The sequence below is a fragment of the Erpetoichthys calabaricus genome, chromosome 7 (assembly GCF_900747795.2).
Source record: "Erpetoichthys calabaricus chromosome 7, fErpCal1.3, whole genome shotgun sequence".
Classification (NCBI taxonomy): Eukaryota; Metazoa; Chordata; class Cladistia; order Polypteriformes; family Polypteridae; genus Erpetoichthys; species Erpetoichthys calabaricus.
The window spans coordinates 194955060-194975712 of NC_041400.2; the positions used below are offsets into that span (position 1 = coordinate 194955060).

Genomic DNA, 20653 nt, shown 5'->3' on the forward strand with positions numbered 1-20653 from the left:
AGACGTTTTCTTCTTTGCTTACTTAGCTTTAGCATTGGGTGTAACTCGCTGCAGAAGGCCGAGCTCAAGCCCCCCGGTATATGGAGCCCCCCCAGTGCCCATGTTCTCCATGTGTTCTTTTGGATTTCTTTTTTTTGGCTCCCATTTCCTTTCCACATTCTAAAGACCCCCGCGACCCTGCCTAGAAAATGGATGGACTGGACATGCTGAAGAGGTGCTCATCAGTTTAGTTGGCACCTCTGAGGTGGCCCAGCCTGGTGTTCTGCATGTGCCCGCTTTTCGGCTCTGGTCTGCTTTAACCCCATCTATGGAAGGCAATTGGAATCTTGGCATGGATTATTCCTTCTTTCCAACATACGTGCTGTGCAAATACATAAGATGATTATATAAAACCTAAAACACAAGAAAAAAAAATGAATGAAAGCTCTGCCGAATTGGTACAAAGGGAGAGGATGGGAGGAAACCTCTGAATCCGTCAGAAGGCAGGATCCCCTGTGGGATGAATTGGGGGGGGGCTTTAGTACATGTTTAGTGGAGGAAACGTCCATTCAGAGGCTCAGTTAATGTTAAGGCAGAAGCAGAGGGCCTGAGTGAAGTGGGAAAAGCAGAACAAAGGGGTTCACATAAAACAATGGAGTCTGCCGTGACACAGGACAGTCACACAGATTTACTTAAATAAAACCATTAAAGATGAAAAGAGCTGGCAAAGTAATTCAACAGACAGCGACAAACACTGGAAGGTGAACAGCCTTTCCCCATAGGCATGCATCGTGAAGCCATTTGAATTCAACGAGGATGGGCACACCAGACATGCAGGGCCAGGAAAGCAGAGCTGGACGTGAAGCTGCCAACGCTTGGCATTGCCCACCCTGAGACAGACACGCATGCAGGGTCAGAAGGAAAGAGAATACTGTACCAATTGGCAGGGGGCATCCAGCCCATCCAGGCCAGGCTGACCTGGTTCCCCCTTTTCACCCTTAAATCCCCGGAATCCCTGTTTGTGGGGAAATTAACTGGAATTGTTACTGAAGAGCATCACAAGGAGAGAAACACATCTGAGAAATCGGGGAGCAGTCGCTGGCGTCGGTGATTCAGTGAGCCTGGCACACCCTGAAGAACTGAACTGAGTACACCATAAACATAATAAAAAGCTGAAATAACGGCCTGGGCTCCTGTCCAGGGAGGTGAAACCACCAGGAGAAGGTCTGGTCCTTCATGGCCCTAAACTGCACTGGGCAGGGCTCAGGAGGAAAGACGGGCTGAATAATTTACAAGAACCACACTGTAAACCCAGAAGAAAATACTTTTCGGCTCAACCTGCTTTGTTGTTAACACACGTAATTAATTAATAATTATGTTAGCCTTTGACCTCTGGATTATTACTTGTTACTATAATTTCTTAATTGGATTTCTAATTAGCTTGGTGATAGATAGGTGATATGCTGCTGTCATCACTGAGTCACTCTGTGGCCCGTCCCGGCTGCCTCAACTTGAGAGACGTCACAGGGTGGGCACAGTGGATCTGAGGGGAGCGTCACATGTAAAAAACACTCTGAGGAGCACAAACTGAGATTTATATTAACAGACTCAGTCAGTCAGACGCCACGTCAGGGGAGCAAACGACACAGCAGCTGTCTGTTCATATTGCTGAGAGCCTCTCCTCTCTTTAGTTTACCATACTCTTTAAAGTTTATAGTGCCTTTCACTTATTCTGTTACTGTATATAGTGCCTTTCAAACTTACCAATTATATAGTGCCTGTCACTTTTTCTGTGTATCTACGTATATATCTATTACATAGTGCCTTTCAAACCTAGCTATTGATTATATAGTGCCTTTCACAGTCATAGCTATCTATCATATAATGATATAGTGTCTTTCATTTATTCTTTCTATTATATAGTGCCTTTCAAATCCATTGATTATATAGTGCCATTCAAACCAGTCAATCATATAGTGCATTCACTTTTTTATGTATCTATTATATAGTGCCTTTCAGTTTTCAATGATATAGTGCCTTTCATTTCTGTGTTCTGTATTACCTGTCATTCATCTGTCTATATTGTATAGCACCTTTCATTCACCTATCTATATATCATATAGTGCCTTTCACATCTATCTATCCATCCATCATATAGTGCCTTTCACATCTATCTATCTATTATATAGTGCCTTTCAGTTTTTCTAATTTTGTATCTATCTATTGATAATATAGCACCTTTCACTTTTCAATTATATAGTGTCTTTCATTTCTGTGTTCTGTGTTACCTGCCATTCATCTGTCTATATTGTATAGCACCTTTCATTCACCTATCTATATATCAAATAGTGCCTTTCACATCTATCTATCTATCATATAGTGCCTTTCACTCTATCATATAGTGCCTTTCATTCTATCATATAGTGCCTTTCACATCTATGTATCATATAGTCCCTTTCACATCTATCTATCATATAGTGCCTTTCACTCTATCATATAGTGCCTTTCACATCTATCTATCTATCTATCATATAGTCCCTTTCACTCTATTATATAGTGCCTTTCACATACATCTATCTATCTAGTCTTTATAATATAGCACCTCTCATATCTCTCCATTATAATCTAATATAATCTATCTGGACCCCACTCCACAAAGCAGGACCCCTGTCCCCCAACCCCCAGCCTGAATGCCAGTTCATTGCCAGCATTTTTTTTCTCTATACAGTAACTGACCCCCTGTGATGAGGTGCCAACCAATGCAGGGCTAATTCTGATTCCTGACCTTCACCCGATGTCACTGGCACAGGCTGAAGAATTTTGTGAGCCTAATACTGCATTAAGCACTGAGACGACAGACGGTTCTAATCTTTCATTTTTCATCGTTTCCTCCATTGTAGGTTTATAGCGTGGTTCTCATGTTGTGTGTAGAGCTGAGTGAAATTCCTCCTGAGCGGAGTGCGGACCGCCCTGTGACACGTCTCGCTACTCTCTGGCGCCCTCACTGTAGAGCAGAAGTTCTTTACATCTAAACTTCTGTCTTCCTGATCTTAAAAATCTCACAGGAATACATGGTGTCTGTGTAAAGAAGTGCCAACCTCATGGCAGGAGACAACCCTGGGCAGGGTGCAACTTGATCAATATAATATAATATAATATAATATAATATAATATAATATAATATAATATAATATCTTCTTCTTCTTTTGGCTGCTCTATAATCTAATCTAAACCACATTTCTAGAAAGCATCACCTGCAATCAGCTCAGGCAGCGACTCCTCCCTCCCGTTTCAAATCACGACAAGTCAAGAGAGAACAAGACGATTGCAGAACAGAACTGGCACATACCAATGGGCAGGGTGCATCTAATCCAGGGGCCCCCTGTTCTCCTTTCTCCCCCTTTGGCCCTTTTTTGCCTTTCTTGCCCTTTTCCCCCTGCGGACACAATGTCTGGGTCAGAATATTGAAGTGTCAGTCCCCAGCAGCACCCCTGAGGGGAGGGAGGACTGGATTTGCAGAACACATTCACTTGTTGAGCTGAGCACATCAGCAGCAGAACATCAAAGACGCGCTCAGCAAGACCTTTTTGTTTGGTTTGTTTGTTTTTTTTGTTTGGTCCAAATAAACAACATTGCAGATATAAAAACACAAAAACAAAGTAAGGGAGAAAGATTTTTAGTGCCATTCAATGACAATAAAGAAAAAGAGGCTGACAACATGAGAGTCTGGTGCAGGCGTGGACCGGAAACGGATTGATTGTTGGAGTTACTGTAGAAGGCTGTGGGTTCGCTCCCCGGTTCCTCCCTGTGTGGATAGTGCTTTGAGTACTGAGAAAAACGCTATATAAATGTAATGAATTATTATTATTATTATTATTATATAATACATTATTGTTACTAGAGCAGGGGTCACCAGCTCCGGTCCTGGAGGACCACCATGGCTGCAGGTTTTCATTCTCACCCTTTCCTTAATGAGTAACCTGTTTTTGCTGCTAATGAACTTCTTTTCCATTCATTTTAATTGATTTGCTCTTGAAGACTCAGACCCCTTAATTGTTTCTTTTTCCTTAATTAGCAGTCAAACAATAATGAGATACAAAATGAGCCAAAACAACTGGTGTTCATCATACAATATCTGAAAATAAAGAACGATGAAGGTTGATCTGCTCAGGTCCACAAAACATTGTAACAGCGTTCTTAGAAAAGATTCCTGAATGAGGCACATGACCTGCATTGTGAGGGAGCGTCAGTTACGGCACTACGGCCATGTGGTGCGATTACCCGAGGGTGAGCCGGCTCGTAAGATCCTCATTGTTGGGGACCTGAGTGGCTGGAAGGGGTCACCCATGTAACACCTGGGTGCGGCAGACACAGGGTCATTTCCAGAGGGTGGGACTGGACCGCGTGTCTGCAAATCGGGATCCTGAGTTGTTTCGTCATGTGGTGGGTACGGCAACACGCTGTGCCAGTGCATGCTCCCCAACTTGACTTGACTTGACTTAGAAAGAGAAATTCAACAATTTCAGAAATGTCTGCTAATGCACCACGAGAGCAGCAACAAAGCCACGAAATTAAAGGACGAGTTTAATTAACGACAGAACTCGGCGCCTCATTAAGCAGCTGGTTGGAGTGAAATGGGTTGGAGTTTGAGGCCCTTACCGAGTTGGTCTTCTGTTGGCTCCCTCACTTCACATCTCATTTCAGTTTGGGTGCCAATTAAAGAAAGAAATGAAGCAATTCAGAGGAACGAGGAAGAAATTCAGGGGAGCAAATCTTCAAAAAGCAAGTCAAATAAAATGAATTCACAAGAAGTGAATTAGCAGCACAAACAGGGCACTCATTAAGATAAGGGTTAGAATGAAAACCTGCAGCCACGGTGGTCCTCCAGGACTGGGCTTGGCGACCCCTGCTACTAGAGGTATACTGTATTACAATGATGCCTATCGACGGTACAGCGTATTTATTCTTCAACATGTCGAGTGCTGCGCCGCATCCACTTTGTAGAAGCTGCCATATAGAAGATGCTGCAATAGCCCAGCAGTTGTAATGGTGTTGTGAGAGCCACACACGCTTAGCGTGGCCTGCTACTTGTGTGCTTGGCCCTTGGAGTGAATGAGAGGCGAAGGTCAATCCTGGATGGACAGGGTGGGCCAAAGCAGGTGACCTCACTTCCATTATGTGGTAGACAGAGTGAGGGAGGCACATTTATTGATGTACTCCATCAGTCCACAGTGGACTGAAGACGCATTCACTTTCTGCACACTTTTTTAGGTGGTGTGGCGGATGGCCAGGACACTCCTATAATGGGAATGGAAAGCCTATGTGGGAGTGCTAGAGGACAGTGCCACAGGTTTGGGGCATGGAAACTCAACCCTTCTGGGGCCCGTGGGCACCATCAGGGGGCGCCTGGAGATGCGTTGATCACTTTGGTGGAGCCGGTGCCTTATAAAAGGAGCCACCACTCCGAGGGCCAGAGTCGGATGGAAGAGGGCGAAGCTTGCTAGAGGAGGAGGAGTGGAGATGAGAGAAAGGAAGAGAAAGAGAGAAGAAGAAGAGGAAGAGGAGGAAGAGGAGTATATCACGTGCTTGTTGCCTTGCACTGTGTTGAGAGAGAAAATTTCCCCCATGGAAATAAAAACGTGTGCCGAGCAACACTTGTGTCTCTGCCTGTCTGTGTCGGGTTATGGTGGCTGATTCACGCCCCGGTGGTCCGCAGTGGATACGTTTGTCATTTTTGCTCCTTAACTCGTAATGGCAAAGTGAGAACAGGTCTTCAGAAAGGCTGGCAAAAAATCGCAAAGTGAAATCTTTACTTCCTAGAAGGATTGAGACCCTTCTGCTGTGGACCTCCATGTTGTTGTGCTCTGCCCCTGTTTGCTTTGATTCCCCTCGAGATGTGGACCTGCCTACAGAGGGTCCCCACAATTCTCACTGAATGGCGGGACAAAGGCTTCACTCACTGTGCTCCTCTATTCTTCTTTAACTGATCCTCGACATTACATAACAAAACGTTGTGTAGAAGTGATGGGGGTTCGGAACACATCCCGGACAGGATACCCTGGCAGGGATACCAGCTGGAGATGCGGGCAACCGCATCCCTTGAATTAAGACCACTTGAGCAGGTGGGTTTTCTGCTGATTGTTCACTGTGATGCAATGTTGTATAACAATAAAATATGAAAACTTCCAGAGATACGACATGAAATACTTTTGACACATACTGTAGATACAGATCCCCCCCCCCCCCACCCCTTCAAAATATTCCCATTGCTTTTGCTTTACAACCTTAAATTAAAACACACAAACTAATATTTCTTCCCAGCTTTACTTACTCAATGCCACCTCGGACATCCAAGTGAAAGACATCACAGCTACAGTTCAGAAGAATGATAAAAAATCAAAAACAAGAAATCTTGACATTAATAAAGGACCCCCCCCCCCCCATGTCAATGTCATTTTGGTGACCCCCCTTTTGCTTTAATGACAGCCTTGAGTCTGTTGATTCTTCTCTATCAGCTTTGCACTCCTTGATTGTTGTATTATTTGCCCCCCACTCTTCATTACAGTTTAACTGTTCGAGTTCGGTCACATTGGATGGTGTAAAGGACAGCCGGGTTCCATGCCCGGCAGGGACGCCCCTGCTGCATCTGTTCCGGGGGAGCAGCTATGGACTGTTCAATAACTCCCCCGGGACGCTTGGGGGCAGTCTCCCTGGCAGCCAATGATTCCCCAACCCGGCACATGGCTCCATGGGAGATGGAGTCCTCCACAGCCTGGTCGGGGGAGCTGCATGGACTTGGCAGCCCGGCTGGTCAATTCCTCAGCCCCACCCGGAAATGCAATTAGGTCCAGGTGATCAAGCACCTGGAATGCTTCCGGGTGGGGTATAAAAAGGGCCAGCCACCACCACTCGGTGAGTCAGAGTCGGGAGGAAGGAGGACTAAGCTTGTGGAGGAGTGGTGGGAGAGGAGAAAGAGTGCTGCTGTTGTTGTTGTGGACTTGTGTTTTGTGGGACTGTGTATTACCTGTGGGTCACGGGGAAGACGTGCGCCCACGGGAGAAGAAAATAAAGTCCATTGATTTTATACGTGCCTCTGTGTCCTTCTGTGCCAGGTCAGGCGCTCATATAGCGCCTTATTACAATGGTGAGTGTTGGTGGTCTGCTATCTTCAAATCTTTCCACAGATGTTCACTGTCATGTAGCTCTGGGCTCTGATTGGCCACACCAGGACATTCACTTTCTTCTCCTTCAGCCACTCAATTTTGCTGTGTGCTTCGTGTCGTTGTCGTGTTGAAAGGTGAACATTCTGCCCATCTTCAACGTTCTGGCAGAGGGTAGCAGGTTTTCCTCCAGAATTTGACAGTATTTTGCCCCCTCCATTTTTCCTTCTACCCTAATGACAGCCCCAGGCCCCCCACGACAGGATGCTGTCCCCTCCATGCTTTACTGTAGGTATGGTGTGTTGTGGATGGTGAGCTGCATTGGTGTACCGCTTGGTATGGAGGGTTCATCTGAGCAGAAGACCTTTTTCCACTTGGCATCAGAATTTTCAAGGTGCATTCTGGGAAAGTTCAAACGAGCCTTAATGTGGCCTTTCTTGAGAAGTGCGACCCTCCCGAACAAGCCACAATGGTGGCGCGCTTGTCAAATTGTTGTCACATGTACACCATTCATGACCACTCTGTGCCATCAAATCCTGGAACCACTTCAAAATGGCCATTGGCCTCTCAGTATCCTCTCTTACCAGTTTCCTCCATGCCCTTCCATCCAGTTTGGAGGGTCCTAGTTGTACCAAACACTTCTTTATGATGGGCTCCTTGGGATTGATAAAGCCTTTGAGATGTTTTTGTCTCCAACTCCTGCCTTATGTCCGTCCACAACTCTATCCCTGAGATCTTCTGAAAGTGTCCTGCCACCCACAGTCAGTTGTTTACTGTCAGTTGCACTGCCAAGCAAGGGAATGAATGGACCAGGAACAGCTTCACTAATCACACTCATTACAACTGATCACAGGTGGGAGGAAACCAGTAACCGCAATGGAAACGGTGGGCACTGACACCTGATTGAGTTTAGGGGGGGTTCTTTATTAATCTCAAGATTTCTTGTTTTTGATTTGTTATCATTCTTCTGAACTGTAGCTGTGATGTCTTTCACTTGGATGTTAGAGGTGGCATTGGGTAAGTAAAGCTGGGAAGAAATATTAGTTTGTGTATTTACATTTAAGACTGTAAAGCAAACAAAATGGGAATATTTCAAAGGGGGAGATTCTTTTCTATACCCACTGTATCTACAGTACCTGTCAAAAGTATTTAATGTCGTATCTCTGGAAGTTTTCATATTTTATTGTTATACAACATTGCATCACAGTGAAAAATCAACAGAAAACCCACCTGCTCAAGTGGTCTAAATTCAAGGGATGTGGTTGCCTGCATCTCCAGCTGGTATCTCTGCCAGGGTATTCTGTCCGGGATGTGTTACCTTGCCTGGGAATATTTCGATGGGGGGGGGGGGGGGGGGGGGGATTCTTTTCTATACCCACTGTATATATGTGTGTGTGTGTGTGTCTATGGATCATCCCGACTCAGATTTGTGATACCACTCCGGGCTGACAGGGGGCGCTGTCACTAACAGTCTTGTCTCTTCTGTCCACAGCTCTGAAAAGACACCCCTTGAGGACAATTGACTCCGACCTTCTTCCTCCAAAAGGCCCCGCCTCTTCCTGTCTGGACGATATAAAGGCCACCACTCCCAGAACGACATGGTGCCTCAGTCGACACCCGAACCTACTGCAGGACGACACTCCATAGACAGACCTTAGTGAGGAGCTTTCAGTGGTGATTACGCATTTCTTTAGTTTGTGCTTGTGCCTTTGAGCGCCTGTTTATTCGGATAAGAAGATCCATTGTATTATTAAATGGAGTGGCCAGGTTGGCACCCCAATTTTTCTTTGGCCTTTGTCTGTCCAACTGTTATTTTTGTGTGTTTTTTTTCTCTACAGGTGCTGGTCATAAAATTAGAATATCATGACAAAGTTGATTTATTTCAGTAATTCCATTGAAAAAGTGAAACTTGTATATTAGATTCATTCATTACACACAGACTGATGTTTAGTCAAATGTTTATTTCTTTTAATGGTGATGATTATAACTGACAACTAATGAAAGTCCCAAATTCAGTATCTCGAAAAATTAGAATATTGTGAAAAGGTTCAATACTGAAGACACCTGGTGCCACACTCTAATCAGCTAATGAACTCAAAAGCCTTTAAATGGTCTCTCAGTCGAGTTCTGTAGGCTACACAATCATGAGGAAGACTGCTGACTTGACAGTTGTCCAAAAGACGACCATTGACACCTTGCACAAGGAGGGCAAGACACAAAAGGTCATTGTAAAGAGGCTGGCTGTTCACAGAGCTCTGTGTCCAAGCACATTAATAGAGAAGCGAAGGGAAGGACAAGATGTGGTAGAAAAAAGTGGACAAGCAATAGGGATAACCGCACCCTGGAGAGGATTGTGAAACAAAACCCATTCAAAAATGTGGGGGAGATTCACAAAGAGTGGACTGCAGCTGGAGTCAGAGCTTCAAGAACCACCAGGCACAGACGTATGCAAGACATGGGTGTCAGCCGTCACATTCCTTGTGTCAAGCCACTCTTCAACAAGAGACAGCGTCAGAAGCGTCTCACCTTTGGACTGCTGCTGAGTGGTCCAAAGTTATGTTCTCTGATGAAAGTAAATTTTGCATTTCCTTTGGAAATCAAGGTCCCAGAGTCTGGAGGAAGAGAGGAGAGGCACAGAATCCACGTTGCGTGAGGTCCAGTGTAAAGTTTCCACAGTCGGTGATGGTTTGGGGTGCCATGTCATCTGCTGGTGTTGGTCCATTGTGTTTTCTGAGGTTCAAGGTCAACGTAACCGTCTACCAGGAAGTTTTAGAGCACTTCATGCTTCCTGATGCTGACGAACTTTATGGAGATGCAGATTTCATTTTCCAACAGGACCTGGCACCTGCACACAGTGCCAAAGCTACCAGTACCTGGTTTAAGGACCATGGTATCCCTGTTGTTGATTGGCCAGCAAACTCACCTGACCATAACCCCATAGAAAATCTATGGGGTATTGTGAAGAGGAAGATGCAATACGCCAGACCCAACAATTCAGAACAGCTGAAGGCCACTATCAGAGCAACATGGGCTCTCATAATACCTGAGCAGTGCCACAGACTGATCGACTCCATGCCACGCCGCATTGCTGCAGTAATCCAGGCCAAAGGAGCCCCAACTAAATATTGAGTGCTGTACCTGCTCATACTTTTCATGTTCATACCTTTCAGTTGGCCAACATTTCTAAAAATCCTTTCTTTGCATTGGTCTTAATTGATATTCTAATTTTCCGAGATACTGAATTTGGGACTTTCATTAGTTGTCAGTTATAATCATCAACATTAAAAGAAATAAACATTTCAAATACATCAGTCTGTGTGTAATGAATGAATCTAATATACAAGTTTCACTTTTTGAATGGAATTACTGAAATAAATCAACTTTGTCATGATATTCTAATTTTATGACCAGCACCTGTAAACTGCTCAAGAAAATGAAAGGAACTCTCTGAAAACCCATCAGATCTTAATGGGAAAAGAAACCAAACTGCTGGCTATCTCTCCTGCCATGGACTGATATGGTGATGTGTGAGGAACGAAAGGATGGCAGCCACAGTGTGTGATGGAAATGAAAATGATGAACCGACAGAGGGCTGAATTCAAAGACACCCCGAAAATCAAAGGGAACAAAATGATGTGGCAGGCAGGCGAGTCCATTTGGCCCGAAATGCCACTACAGAAACTCCAAATGGTACTCAGTAGTTTGTATGCCCCCCCCCCCATACCTGACAACGTCCTAATGAGACGGCAGATGGTGTCCTGGGGGATCTCCTCCCAGATCTGGACCAGGCCATCACTGAGCTCCTGGACAGTCTGAGGTGTCGGATGGTCCCAAACATGATGTCCCACCCAGAGTTGTTTTATTGGATTGAGGTCAGGCGAGTGATGATATTCAGTCAATGGTATCAATTCCTTCATCCTCTCGCCACATTGTCGTGCACCAGGAGGAACCAGCATAGGGTCTGACAATGGGTCCAAGGATTTCCTCCCGATACCTAATGGCAGTCAAGGTGTTGTTGTCTATCCTGTATTGGTCTGTGTGTCCCTCCACGGATATGCCACACCCCAGATATACCATCACTGACCCCCCAACAAACCGGTCAAGCTGAACGATGTTACAGGCAGCAGGCCTCTCCAGACCCTTTCACGTCTGTCACATGTGCTCAGGGTGAACCTGCTCTCATCTGTGAAAAGCACAGGGCGCCCGCCAGTGGTGGACCTGCCAGTTCTGGTATTCTATGGCAAATGCCAGTCGAGCTCCACAGTGCCCACTAGAAGACGTCGGGCCACCCTCATGAAGTCTGTTTCTGATTGTTTGCTCAGAAACATTCACACCAGTGGCCTGCCTGCCTGCCTGCTGGAGGTCATTTTGTAGGCTCTGCCAATGCCCATCCTGTTCCTCCTTTGCCCAAAGGAGCAGATACCGGTGGGTCCTGCTGAAGGGTTAAGGACCTTCTACGAGGGGCCCTGTCCAGCTCTCCTAGAGGAACTGCCTGTCTGTCTCCTGGAATCTCCTCCATGCCCTTGAGACTGTGCTGGGAGACACAGCATACCTTCCGGCAATGCCACGTATTGATGTGCCATCCTGGACAAGTTGGACTACCTGTGCCAACTCTGTAGGGTCCAGGAATGGCCTCATGTTACCAGTAGTGACACTGACCGTAGCCAAATGTAAAACGAGTGACAAAACAGATGAGGAGGGAAAAATGTCAGTGGCCTCCACCTGTTAACCCATTCATTCCTGTTTTGGGGGTTGTCTCCTTGTTGCCCATCTAGTGCCCCAAAGCAGCTGAAACTGATGAACAAGCCCCTCTGCTACTCAACTGAGCAGATCAACAGCCCACAAGTGTCATTGACTTGATGCTCTACTCTCATTATAAAGGGGTCCTTTCATTTTTTTGAGCAGTAGTATAAATATTAAGAGTGGTGAGGTGCTTAGCACTGCTAACTCATGGGTGCAGGTTGGTGGGTTTGTCAATTTGGGGTCTGCACATTCAAATCCTTAAAGACGTGTTTGTTAGGTGAACTGGCAACTCCAAACAGGCCTTGTGTATGAATGTGGCTGTGCGTATTGGGTGGGCTGCTATGGACCGCACCCTGTCCAGGGATGACCTCTGCCTTATGACCCTGAATTGGATTCAGCAGGTCTCAGAACGTGGCGACCTCTCACGCTGTACGTCTGTGCTAGGAGGCCTTCTTTAACGGGGGCAAAAAACATAAAAATTAAAATAAAAACAATTAAGCAAAACTCACACACTGTACCGTGCGTCCGAAAAGTCAAAGATGTTTGTGGTGGTCCTACGGACGTTTACAGTGGAGTCAGCACTCTAGATAAGGCTGGGAGGGAATGGAGGCTTCTGGGAAACAGCAAGAAGAGTTAGCGAACGCAGGGGAAGGGTGGAACTTCTTAGGAATGGCATCCTTGGAAAGAACAAAATAGGATGGCGGGCGGGAGAAGGGGGTAAAGGATGGGTGGGAGCAAAGGTTTCAAAGGGCAGAAGGAAAGAGAAAGAGTCACAGGAACAAAGCCTCCGAGACACAACATGGGACAGCAGCCAGGCGTTTGTATCCCCTTTTAGTGAATCTGGGAAAGTCCGTTAAGAACAATGGAAACGGGAGCTGCAGCCCGGAGTGCAGTTCTGTGTGGCAAGGCCTGCGGTGAAAGGCACTATATAAAGTGAAGTCAGCGAGGTTAGCGTACGCACCAGGATGGCTCTCAGTTCAAAATTCATGACCGGACAAAAAGGGGATACAAATATAATGATTAATAACACCACTGAAGGAGCACAACTATAACAAAAGAAAAAGGGCAAGCGAAAATAATTCATCACGTCAACACGTGCACAACAATTTCATGCCTTCTTGTATAAAGAATCAGATTATGGAAAACAAAAAATAAGAATAATAATAATAATAAGTGATTCTAAGGCAAAATAATTGTGTGTGAGTGTGAGTGCGAGTGTGAGAGCACAGTGGTCCACTGATGTAACACGTAAGGCCGGGTTTATACTTCACACGACGCTCCTGTTATGCAAGCGTTTTACTGTTTACTAGCCAAACTGCGGCGTAGCATACGCAGCATAATTATGTACTGATGGGTGAACACTCCCTGAAAGACACAGCTGTCCAAATGGGGTTGGTTTTGAGGATATGACTGTAGGTGAATGAAAAGATGGAACTCTGGAGAGGGCAACATACAATACAGCGTGTTACACGCCGCATACAGCGATTCCCATCCGCAACAAACAAATCGTTTAACACGCTGCATACAGCGATTCCCATCCGCGACAAACAAATCGTTTAACACGCTGCATACAGCGATTCACATCCGCGACAAATACGATTCTTCTTAGATGGTGCTGTCACATCCACCCTCGCTCTCGAAGCATACACACTGCCAGGTCATGTGCCTGCTCTCAAGAGCAACTAACAGAGACCCGCACACCAACTGTAAGACCGTGGGATACCCCTCGCAAACTGTTCTACACACCGCATAGAGCGATTCACATCCGTGACAAACATGCTTCTTCAGAGGTGCATGTGGAGTATAGCAGAGACGAACTGGTTTGTGAGTTGCTGCGTCCAAGTTGGTGGGTGTGGCTCTGCGAGTTGTCGTCGTATCCAATGGTCTTAGAGTTGGTGGGCGTGGCTCCGTCCTGCGTGCTTCCATGGGTGTCTTGCTTGCGCTGGTGGCGGCTTAGTGAATTATACATATAGATACCTGTGCGCATATTTTACGTAAATCTGGAGAAATCCAGCAGGTGGCAGTGTGAGATATCATCACGGTGAGAACAGGTTCGGCTTCTCTGTGCTGTGAATTGCCTGGAACAGCCATTAAATTCCGATGACACTCTACCGCAATATCTCTGAAAAGAATGTTGAATGATTACATCCATCAATCCAGGGATGTGCCCATTCCACGAAGCAGAAACAAGCCCTAGACTGGGGGATTAGACAGGGGGCATCAGCTCATCGCAAGTTGAATACAAGCAGACACATACACACTGGCGTCATTTTAGTGTGACCAAATCTGCATATCTTTGGAAGGAAACCAGAGCACACGGTGGACACACGGCAGGAGAACATGGAAATTCCAGGCAGGGAATATCAGCGACGTGACTCCCGGCGAGACAGCAGCACTAACGCTGCGCCACCGTGTCACCCCCATGTGTGTCATTATTAACAGTGTTCATTATTTAAACAAAATTAACCATTTATCTGTAAAATGTCACATTCCTACTTTAATGCATCTCATCATGAAAGTGACATCAAGTATTAATCTAAGGATTCTAAATGTGCAGAGAGCTGGAATATCAGAAATGTCACGTGTTCTGTGTGGTGATCTACTGCTGCTTGCCGTAGCGATTAAAAACTGGGATGACATTTACGACGGTCTGCTTTAATGATAAAGTAAACTACGAGGTTAGAGTGGACATTTCGAGATTAAAGCCGACATTTCCACTTTAATTACAAAATACTGCGTCCTTAATTTTTTCCTCCGTGGCTCAAATACGCCGCCGTACATTATTGTTGCTGTTGTGAAGTTGCAAAAAAAAAAAAAAGACGGCACAAAAGATGGTATGTGAGACTTTTAAAATGTATCGTGTCGTTATGATTGGGAATATCCATCCATCCATTGTCTCCCGCTTATCCGAGGTCGGGTTGCGGGGGCAGCAGCTTGAGCAGAGATGCCCAGACTTCCCTCTCCCCGGCCACTTCTTCTAGCTCTTCCGGGAGAATCCCGAGGCGTTCCCAGGCCAGCCGAGAGACATAGTCCCTCCAGCGTGTCCTGGGTCATCCCCGGGGCCTCCTCCCGGTTGGATGTGCCCAAAACTCCTCACCAGGGAGGCATCCTGATCAGATGCCCGAGCCACCTCATCTGACTCCTCTTGATGCGGAGGAGCAGCGGCTCTACTCTGAGCGTCTCACCCTATCTTTAAGGGAGAGCCCAGACACCCTGCGGAGGAAACTCATTTCAGCCGCTTGTATTCACGATCTCGTTCTTTCAGTCACTACCCATAGCTCATGACCATAGGTGAGGGTAGGAACATAGATCGACTGGTAAATTGAGAGCTTCGCCTTGCGGCTCAGCTCCTTTTTCACCACGACAGACCGATGCAGCGCCCGCATTACTGTGGACGCCGCACCGACCTGCCTGTTGATCTCACGCTCTATTCTTCCCTCACTCGTGAACAAGACCCCAAGATACTTGAACTCCTCCACTTGAGGCAGGATCTCGCTCCCAACCCTGAGAGGGCACTCCACCCTTTTCCGGCTGAGGACCATGGTCTCGGATTTGGAGGTGCTGATTCCCATCCCAGCCGCTTCACACTCAGCTGCGAACCGATCCAGAGAGAGCTGAAGATCACGGCCTGATGAAGCAAACAGGAAAACATCATCTGCAAAAAGCAGTGACCCAATCCTGAGCCCACCAAACCGGACCCCCTCAACACCCTGGCTGCGCCTAGAAATTCTGTCCATAAAAGTTATGAACAGAATTGGTGACAAAGGGCAGCCCTGGCGGAGTCCAACTCTCACTGGAAACAGGTTCGACTTACTGCCGGCAATGCGGACCAAACTCTGACACCGATCGTACAGGGACTGAACAGCTCTTATCAGGGGGTCCGGTACCCCATACTCTCGGAGTACCCCCCACAGGATTCCCCGAGGGACACGGTCAAATGCCTTTTCCAAGTCCACAAAACACATGTAGACTGGTTGGGCAAACTCCCATGCACCCTCCAGGACCCTGCTAAGGGTATAGAGCTGGTCCACTGTTCTGCAACCAGGATGAAAACCACACTGTTCCTCCTGAATCCGAGGTTCGACTATCTGACGGACCCTCATCTCCAGGAACCCCAAATAGACTTTTCCAGGGAGGCTGAGGAGTGTGATCCCTCTGTAGTTGGAACACACCCTCCGGTCCCCCTTCTTAAAGAGGGGGACCACCACCCCGGTCTGCCAATCCAGAGGCACTGTCCCTGATTGATTGGGAATATGCGACGCTTAAATATAAAAGCACCACGAATGCATCTGTAAGTCGGCATTTTGCTTCACCACATCGAACCATTCATCAGACATCGAAGTGCGCACATCGATCTCGTAGGATCTGCAAAGCAGCTTTCTGTCACACGTACTGATAGTAAAGAGAGACTCTGACGTCACGTTCCAACTTTTAGCACACTGTGCCCCCCGACTTTTTGCTGGTACTGCAACTTGCGCACACGTTGCATTAATTTCTGAGGATCTGCTCAGAGGACGCATCAAAGGAATGCTGGGAACGTGCGGCAGCCATGATGCGGGTGCGTGTGCGTTCTGATCCTGAAGTATAAATGAGCCCTAAGATGGCTGTGCAGAAAACAAAGGTCAAGAAAAGGAGCCAAGGAGTTCAAACGTTCTGCCATGTGAGCGCAGCAGACTGAGTGAGGGGTCTGAGTGTCTGGGCTTGCGAGGGTCCTGATAAAAACCCAACAGCCAGGCCTTTAATGAGCTCTTGGGCTCGGCCATCAGCAGTGCGTCTGTCTGTGGAGAGAGTGTCGACCTCACCAGTGACATTCATGTGACTCTGGTGACACTTCCTATTGGGAGAGCATGGGGGGTCATGAGGTCATAAAGGGGTGTGTGGCGCTCCTGATATCTGTAAAAGGATGAAGGTCCAAGTCTTTAGAGTCCTGGTGCTCCCTGTTTGTGAGACATGGACGTTATCCAGTGACCTGAGATGAAGACTGGACTCCTTCATGTGTGTCTCTTCAGAGGGTCCCTGGGTGCCGCTGGTTTGACTTTGTGTTGCTCTCGGAGTCCCGAATGAGGCACATGACCTGCATTGTGAGGCAGCATCAGTTATGGCACTACGGCCATGTGGCGCGTTTCCCCCCGAGGGTGATCCAGCTCGTAACATCCTCATCATTGGTGGACCCACCACACGATAAAACAACTTGGGATCCCGGTTGGCAACCCCCCAGGCAGACACGTGGTCCAGTCCCACCCTCCAGAAATGACCCTCTATTTGCTGCAGCCAGGTGTTACGTGGGCGACCCCTTGGCCTGGTCCAACCACTTGGGTTTTCAACAGTGAGGATCACCCTCGGGGAATCGCTCCACATGGCCGTAGTGCCGTAAGTGATGCTCCCTCACCATGCAGGTCATGTGCCTCATTCAGGACTCAATGAGCAACATAAAGTCAAACCAGCAGGACCCAAGGACCCTCTGAAGAGACACACATGAAGGAGTCCAGTCTTCATCTCAGGTCACTGGATAAGCGTCCATGTTTCACAAACAGGGAGCACCAGGACTCTAAAGACTTGGACCTTCGTCCTTTTACAGATATCAGGAGCGCCACACACCCATTTATGACCTCATGACCCCCCCATACTCTCCCAATCCATCTACAGCCATGAGGGACCTCCACTTATCTCAGGAAGAGGCTGGTGGGATCTAAAGTGGTTTGACAAAATGAAGTGAACTTCCTTAAACAATGATTAACCGTTCTTTTCATCAGAACGTGACGGAGGAGGCTTGAAGATCACGTCCACACTGCCTGAGCTTTCTGAATATCCCTAAGGTGTGGGCACTCCGGCTGTCACACTCCATTGTCCATTCTCTCTTCCCCTGTGTTGACTGTGAATTGCTTGCTCAAGAGTTTCTCACCTTAAGGTGACTGAAAGACATCACGAGTCACCAGAGGTATGACCTCACATCCACAGATGAGTGTGGCTGAGCTGTACGCCTGCCACTGCCATTATGGTGGCTCTCCAGTGACTTATGTGAATGAATTGAAGAAAATGCGAATGAGACACCAGCTACATGTGAAGGAACAGCGACTCTGAGATGTGTCACAAGGACGTCAGTGACGAGGAAATTATGATGGGCCTTGAAAAATGTCAAAGTACGTCAGTACTGGAGAGCAGCAAATTTTGCCTCAGAATCACTAGAAATAAGACATGCAGACAAAAAACACAAAAAAAAACTGGCATTTGAGCAAACGAAGCTTCAAGCTTTATGGCGTCTGCACCATGGAACAGATCATTAATACTGGAGCAGCCAGCGTCACTTCTCACAATCAAAGGACTCGGGTCCATCTCATGCACACCAGGGGCAGCGGCCACGTACCTTCTCTCCTCGTTCACCGGGGTCTCCTTTATCTCCTTTGGCTCCTGGCAAACCCTGGAAAAAAAAACACAAAAAAAAAAACAAACAAAAAAAACAAAAACAAAAAACAAATACTTAAATTTAAGAGACACTGTAAAGTAACAGAACAATGGACAAATAAGGAAGGAACTATAGATACACAGATGAGAAAGGCACTATATAATGTTAAGTGGTAGATTTAAAAGACACTAAGATAAGATAGATAGAAAGATAGATATGAAAGGTGCTATATAAACAGACAGAAAGAACTGAGAGGCACTATATAAATGATAGATAAGAAAGGCACTATATAATAGATAGAAGTGAAAGATGCTATATAAATGATAGACATAGATGAAAGGTGCTATATAAATGATGGATAGATATATATATGAAAGGCGCTATATAATAGACAAAGACATAGATAGGAAGGAAAGGCTATATGATAGATAGATATGAAAGGCACTATATGATAGATAGATAGATAGATAGATAGATAGATAGATAGATAGATAGATAGATAGATAGATAGAGAGATAGGAAAGGCACTATATCATAGATAGATGGATAGATATGAAAGGCACTATAGATAGATAGATAGATAGATAGATAGATAGATAGATAGATAGATAGATAGGAAAGGAAATATATGATAGACAGATATGAAAGGTGTTATCTATTATATACTGTAGATAGAAGTGAAAGGCACTATATAAATGATAGATAGATATGAAAGGCACTATATGATAGATAGATAGATAGATAGATAGATAGATAGATAGATAGATAGATAGATAGATAGATAGATAGATAGGAAAGGAACTATATGATAGACAGATATGAAAGGTGCTATATATTATATACTGTAGACAGAAGTGAAAGGCACCATATAAATGACAGATAGATATGAAAGGCACTATAGAATAGATGTGAAAGACACTATATAAATGAGATAGATAGATGGATAGATAGATAGGAAAGGCACTATATAATAGATAGATGGATAGATATGAAAGGCACTATATGATAGATAGATAGATAGATAGATAGATAGATAGATAGATAGATAGATAGATAGATAGATAGATAGATAGATAGATAGGAAAGGAACTATATGATAGACAGATATGAAAGGTGTTATATATTATATACTGTAGACAGAAGTGAAAGGCACCATATAAATGACAGATAGATATGAAAGGCACTATAGAATAGATAGGAAAGGCACTATATAATAGATAGATGGATAGATATGAAAGGCACTATATGATAGATAGATAGATAGATAGATAGATAGATAGATAGATAGATAGATAGATAGATAGATAGATAGATAGGAAAGGAACTATATGATAGACAGATATGAAAGGTGTTATATATTATATACTGTAGACAGAAGTGAAAGGCACCATATAAATGACAGATAGATATGAAAGGCACTATAGAATAGATATGAAAGACGCTATATAAATGAGATAGATAGATAGATAGATAGGAAAGGCACTATATAATAGATAGATGGATAGATATGAAAGGCACTATATGACAGACAGATAGATAGATAGATAGATAGATAGATAGATAGATAGATAGATAGATAGATAGATAGATAGATAGATAGGAAAGGAACTATATGATAGACAGATATGAAAGGTGCTATATATTATACACTGTAGATAGAAGTGAAAGGCACCATATAAATGATAGATAGATATGAAAGGGCGGAGTGGTGGCTCTGAGGCTAGAGATCTGCACTGGCAATCGGAAGGTTGCCGGTTCGAATCCCGTAAATGCCAATAGGGACTCTGCTCTGTTGGGCCCTTAAGCAAGGCCCTTAACCTGCAATTGCTGAGCGCTTTGAGTAGTGAGAAAAGCGCTATATAAATGCAAAAAATTATTATTATTAAAAAAAATTATTATTATATGATAGATAGATAGATAGATAGATAGATAGATAGATAGATAGATAGATAGATAGATAGATATGAAATGCACTATATGATAGATATACATGAAAGGCGCTATATAAGAGAAACATATTTGTCCCCAGGGGGAGCTTTGGGTTTTTACAGAAGCTCTTTAAGTAAAATCAATCCATAACTTGATAAATGAATAAGTAGATAAATCAGTTCATATGCACTCCCACTTTGGTCTGAACCCACACTTGGATGACTGAACTTGTAAAGCAATTCAAAAGAAAGAAAATTTCTGGCTTGTCTTGGCAGTGCCAGTGCCGCATTATGCAGTTGGTATGAAGGGGCCGCAGTCACTATTCATTGTTTAAATACGGACAGTAGGATGAGGGGAAGCCCGAGGTGGAGAACTGGATGCAGAGTTCAGCATCACGAGTGTTGTGTGTTCAGAGAGTTAACGCAGAGGTTAAAGGTCG

The 20653-nt window shown here is 45.3% G+C and overlaps 1 protein-coding gene across 10 annotated transcripts in view; it reads right to left on the reverse strand.

Moving 5' to 3' along the window:
• The window catches only part of LOC114655001 (collagen alpha-1(XXV) chain), a 149216-nt gene that overhangs the window by 16022 nt on the left and 112541 nt on the right, over window positions 1-20653 (reverse strand). For 6 of the 10 annotated variants that reach the window (XM_051929924.1, XM_051929920.1, XM_051929928.1 and 3 more), the window contains 2 exons: window positions 18247-18300; window positions 3329-3415 (listed from right to left, as the gene is read on the reverse strand). In XM_051929924.1, coding sequence (XP_051785884.1) covers window positions 3329-3415; window positions 18247-18300 — 141 coding nt within the window. Of the gene's footprint in view, window positions 1-916; window positions 995-3328; window positions 3416-18246; window positions 18301-20653 lie in introns of all 10 variants that reach the window. The other 4 variants (XM_051929923.1, XM_051929919.1, XM_051929927.1 and 1 more) reach the window with 2 other exon arrangements.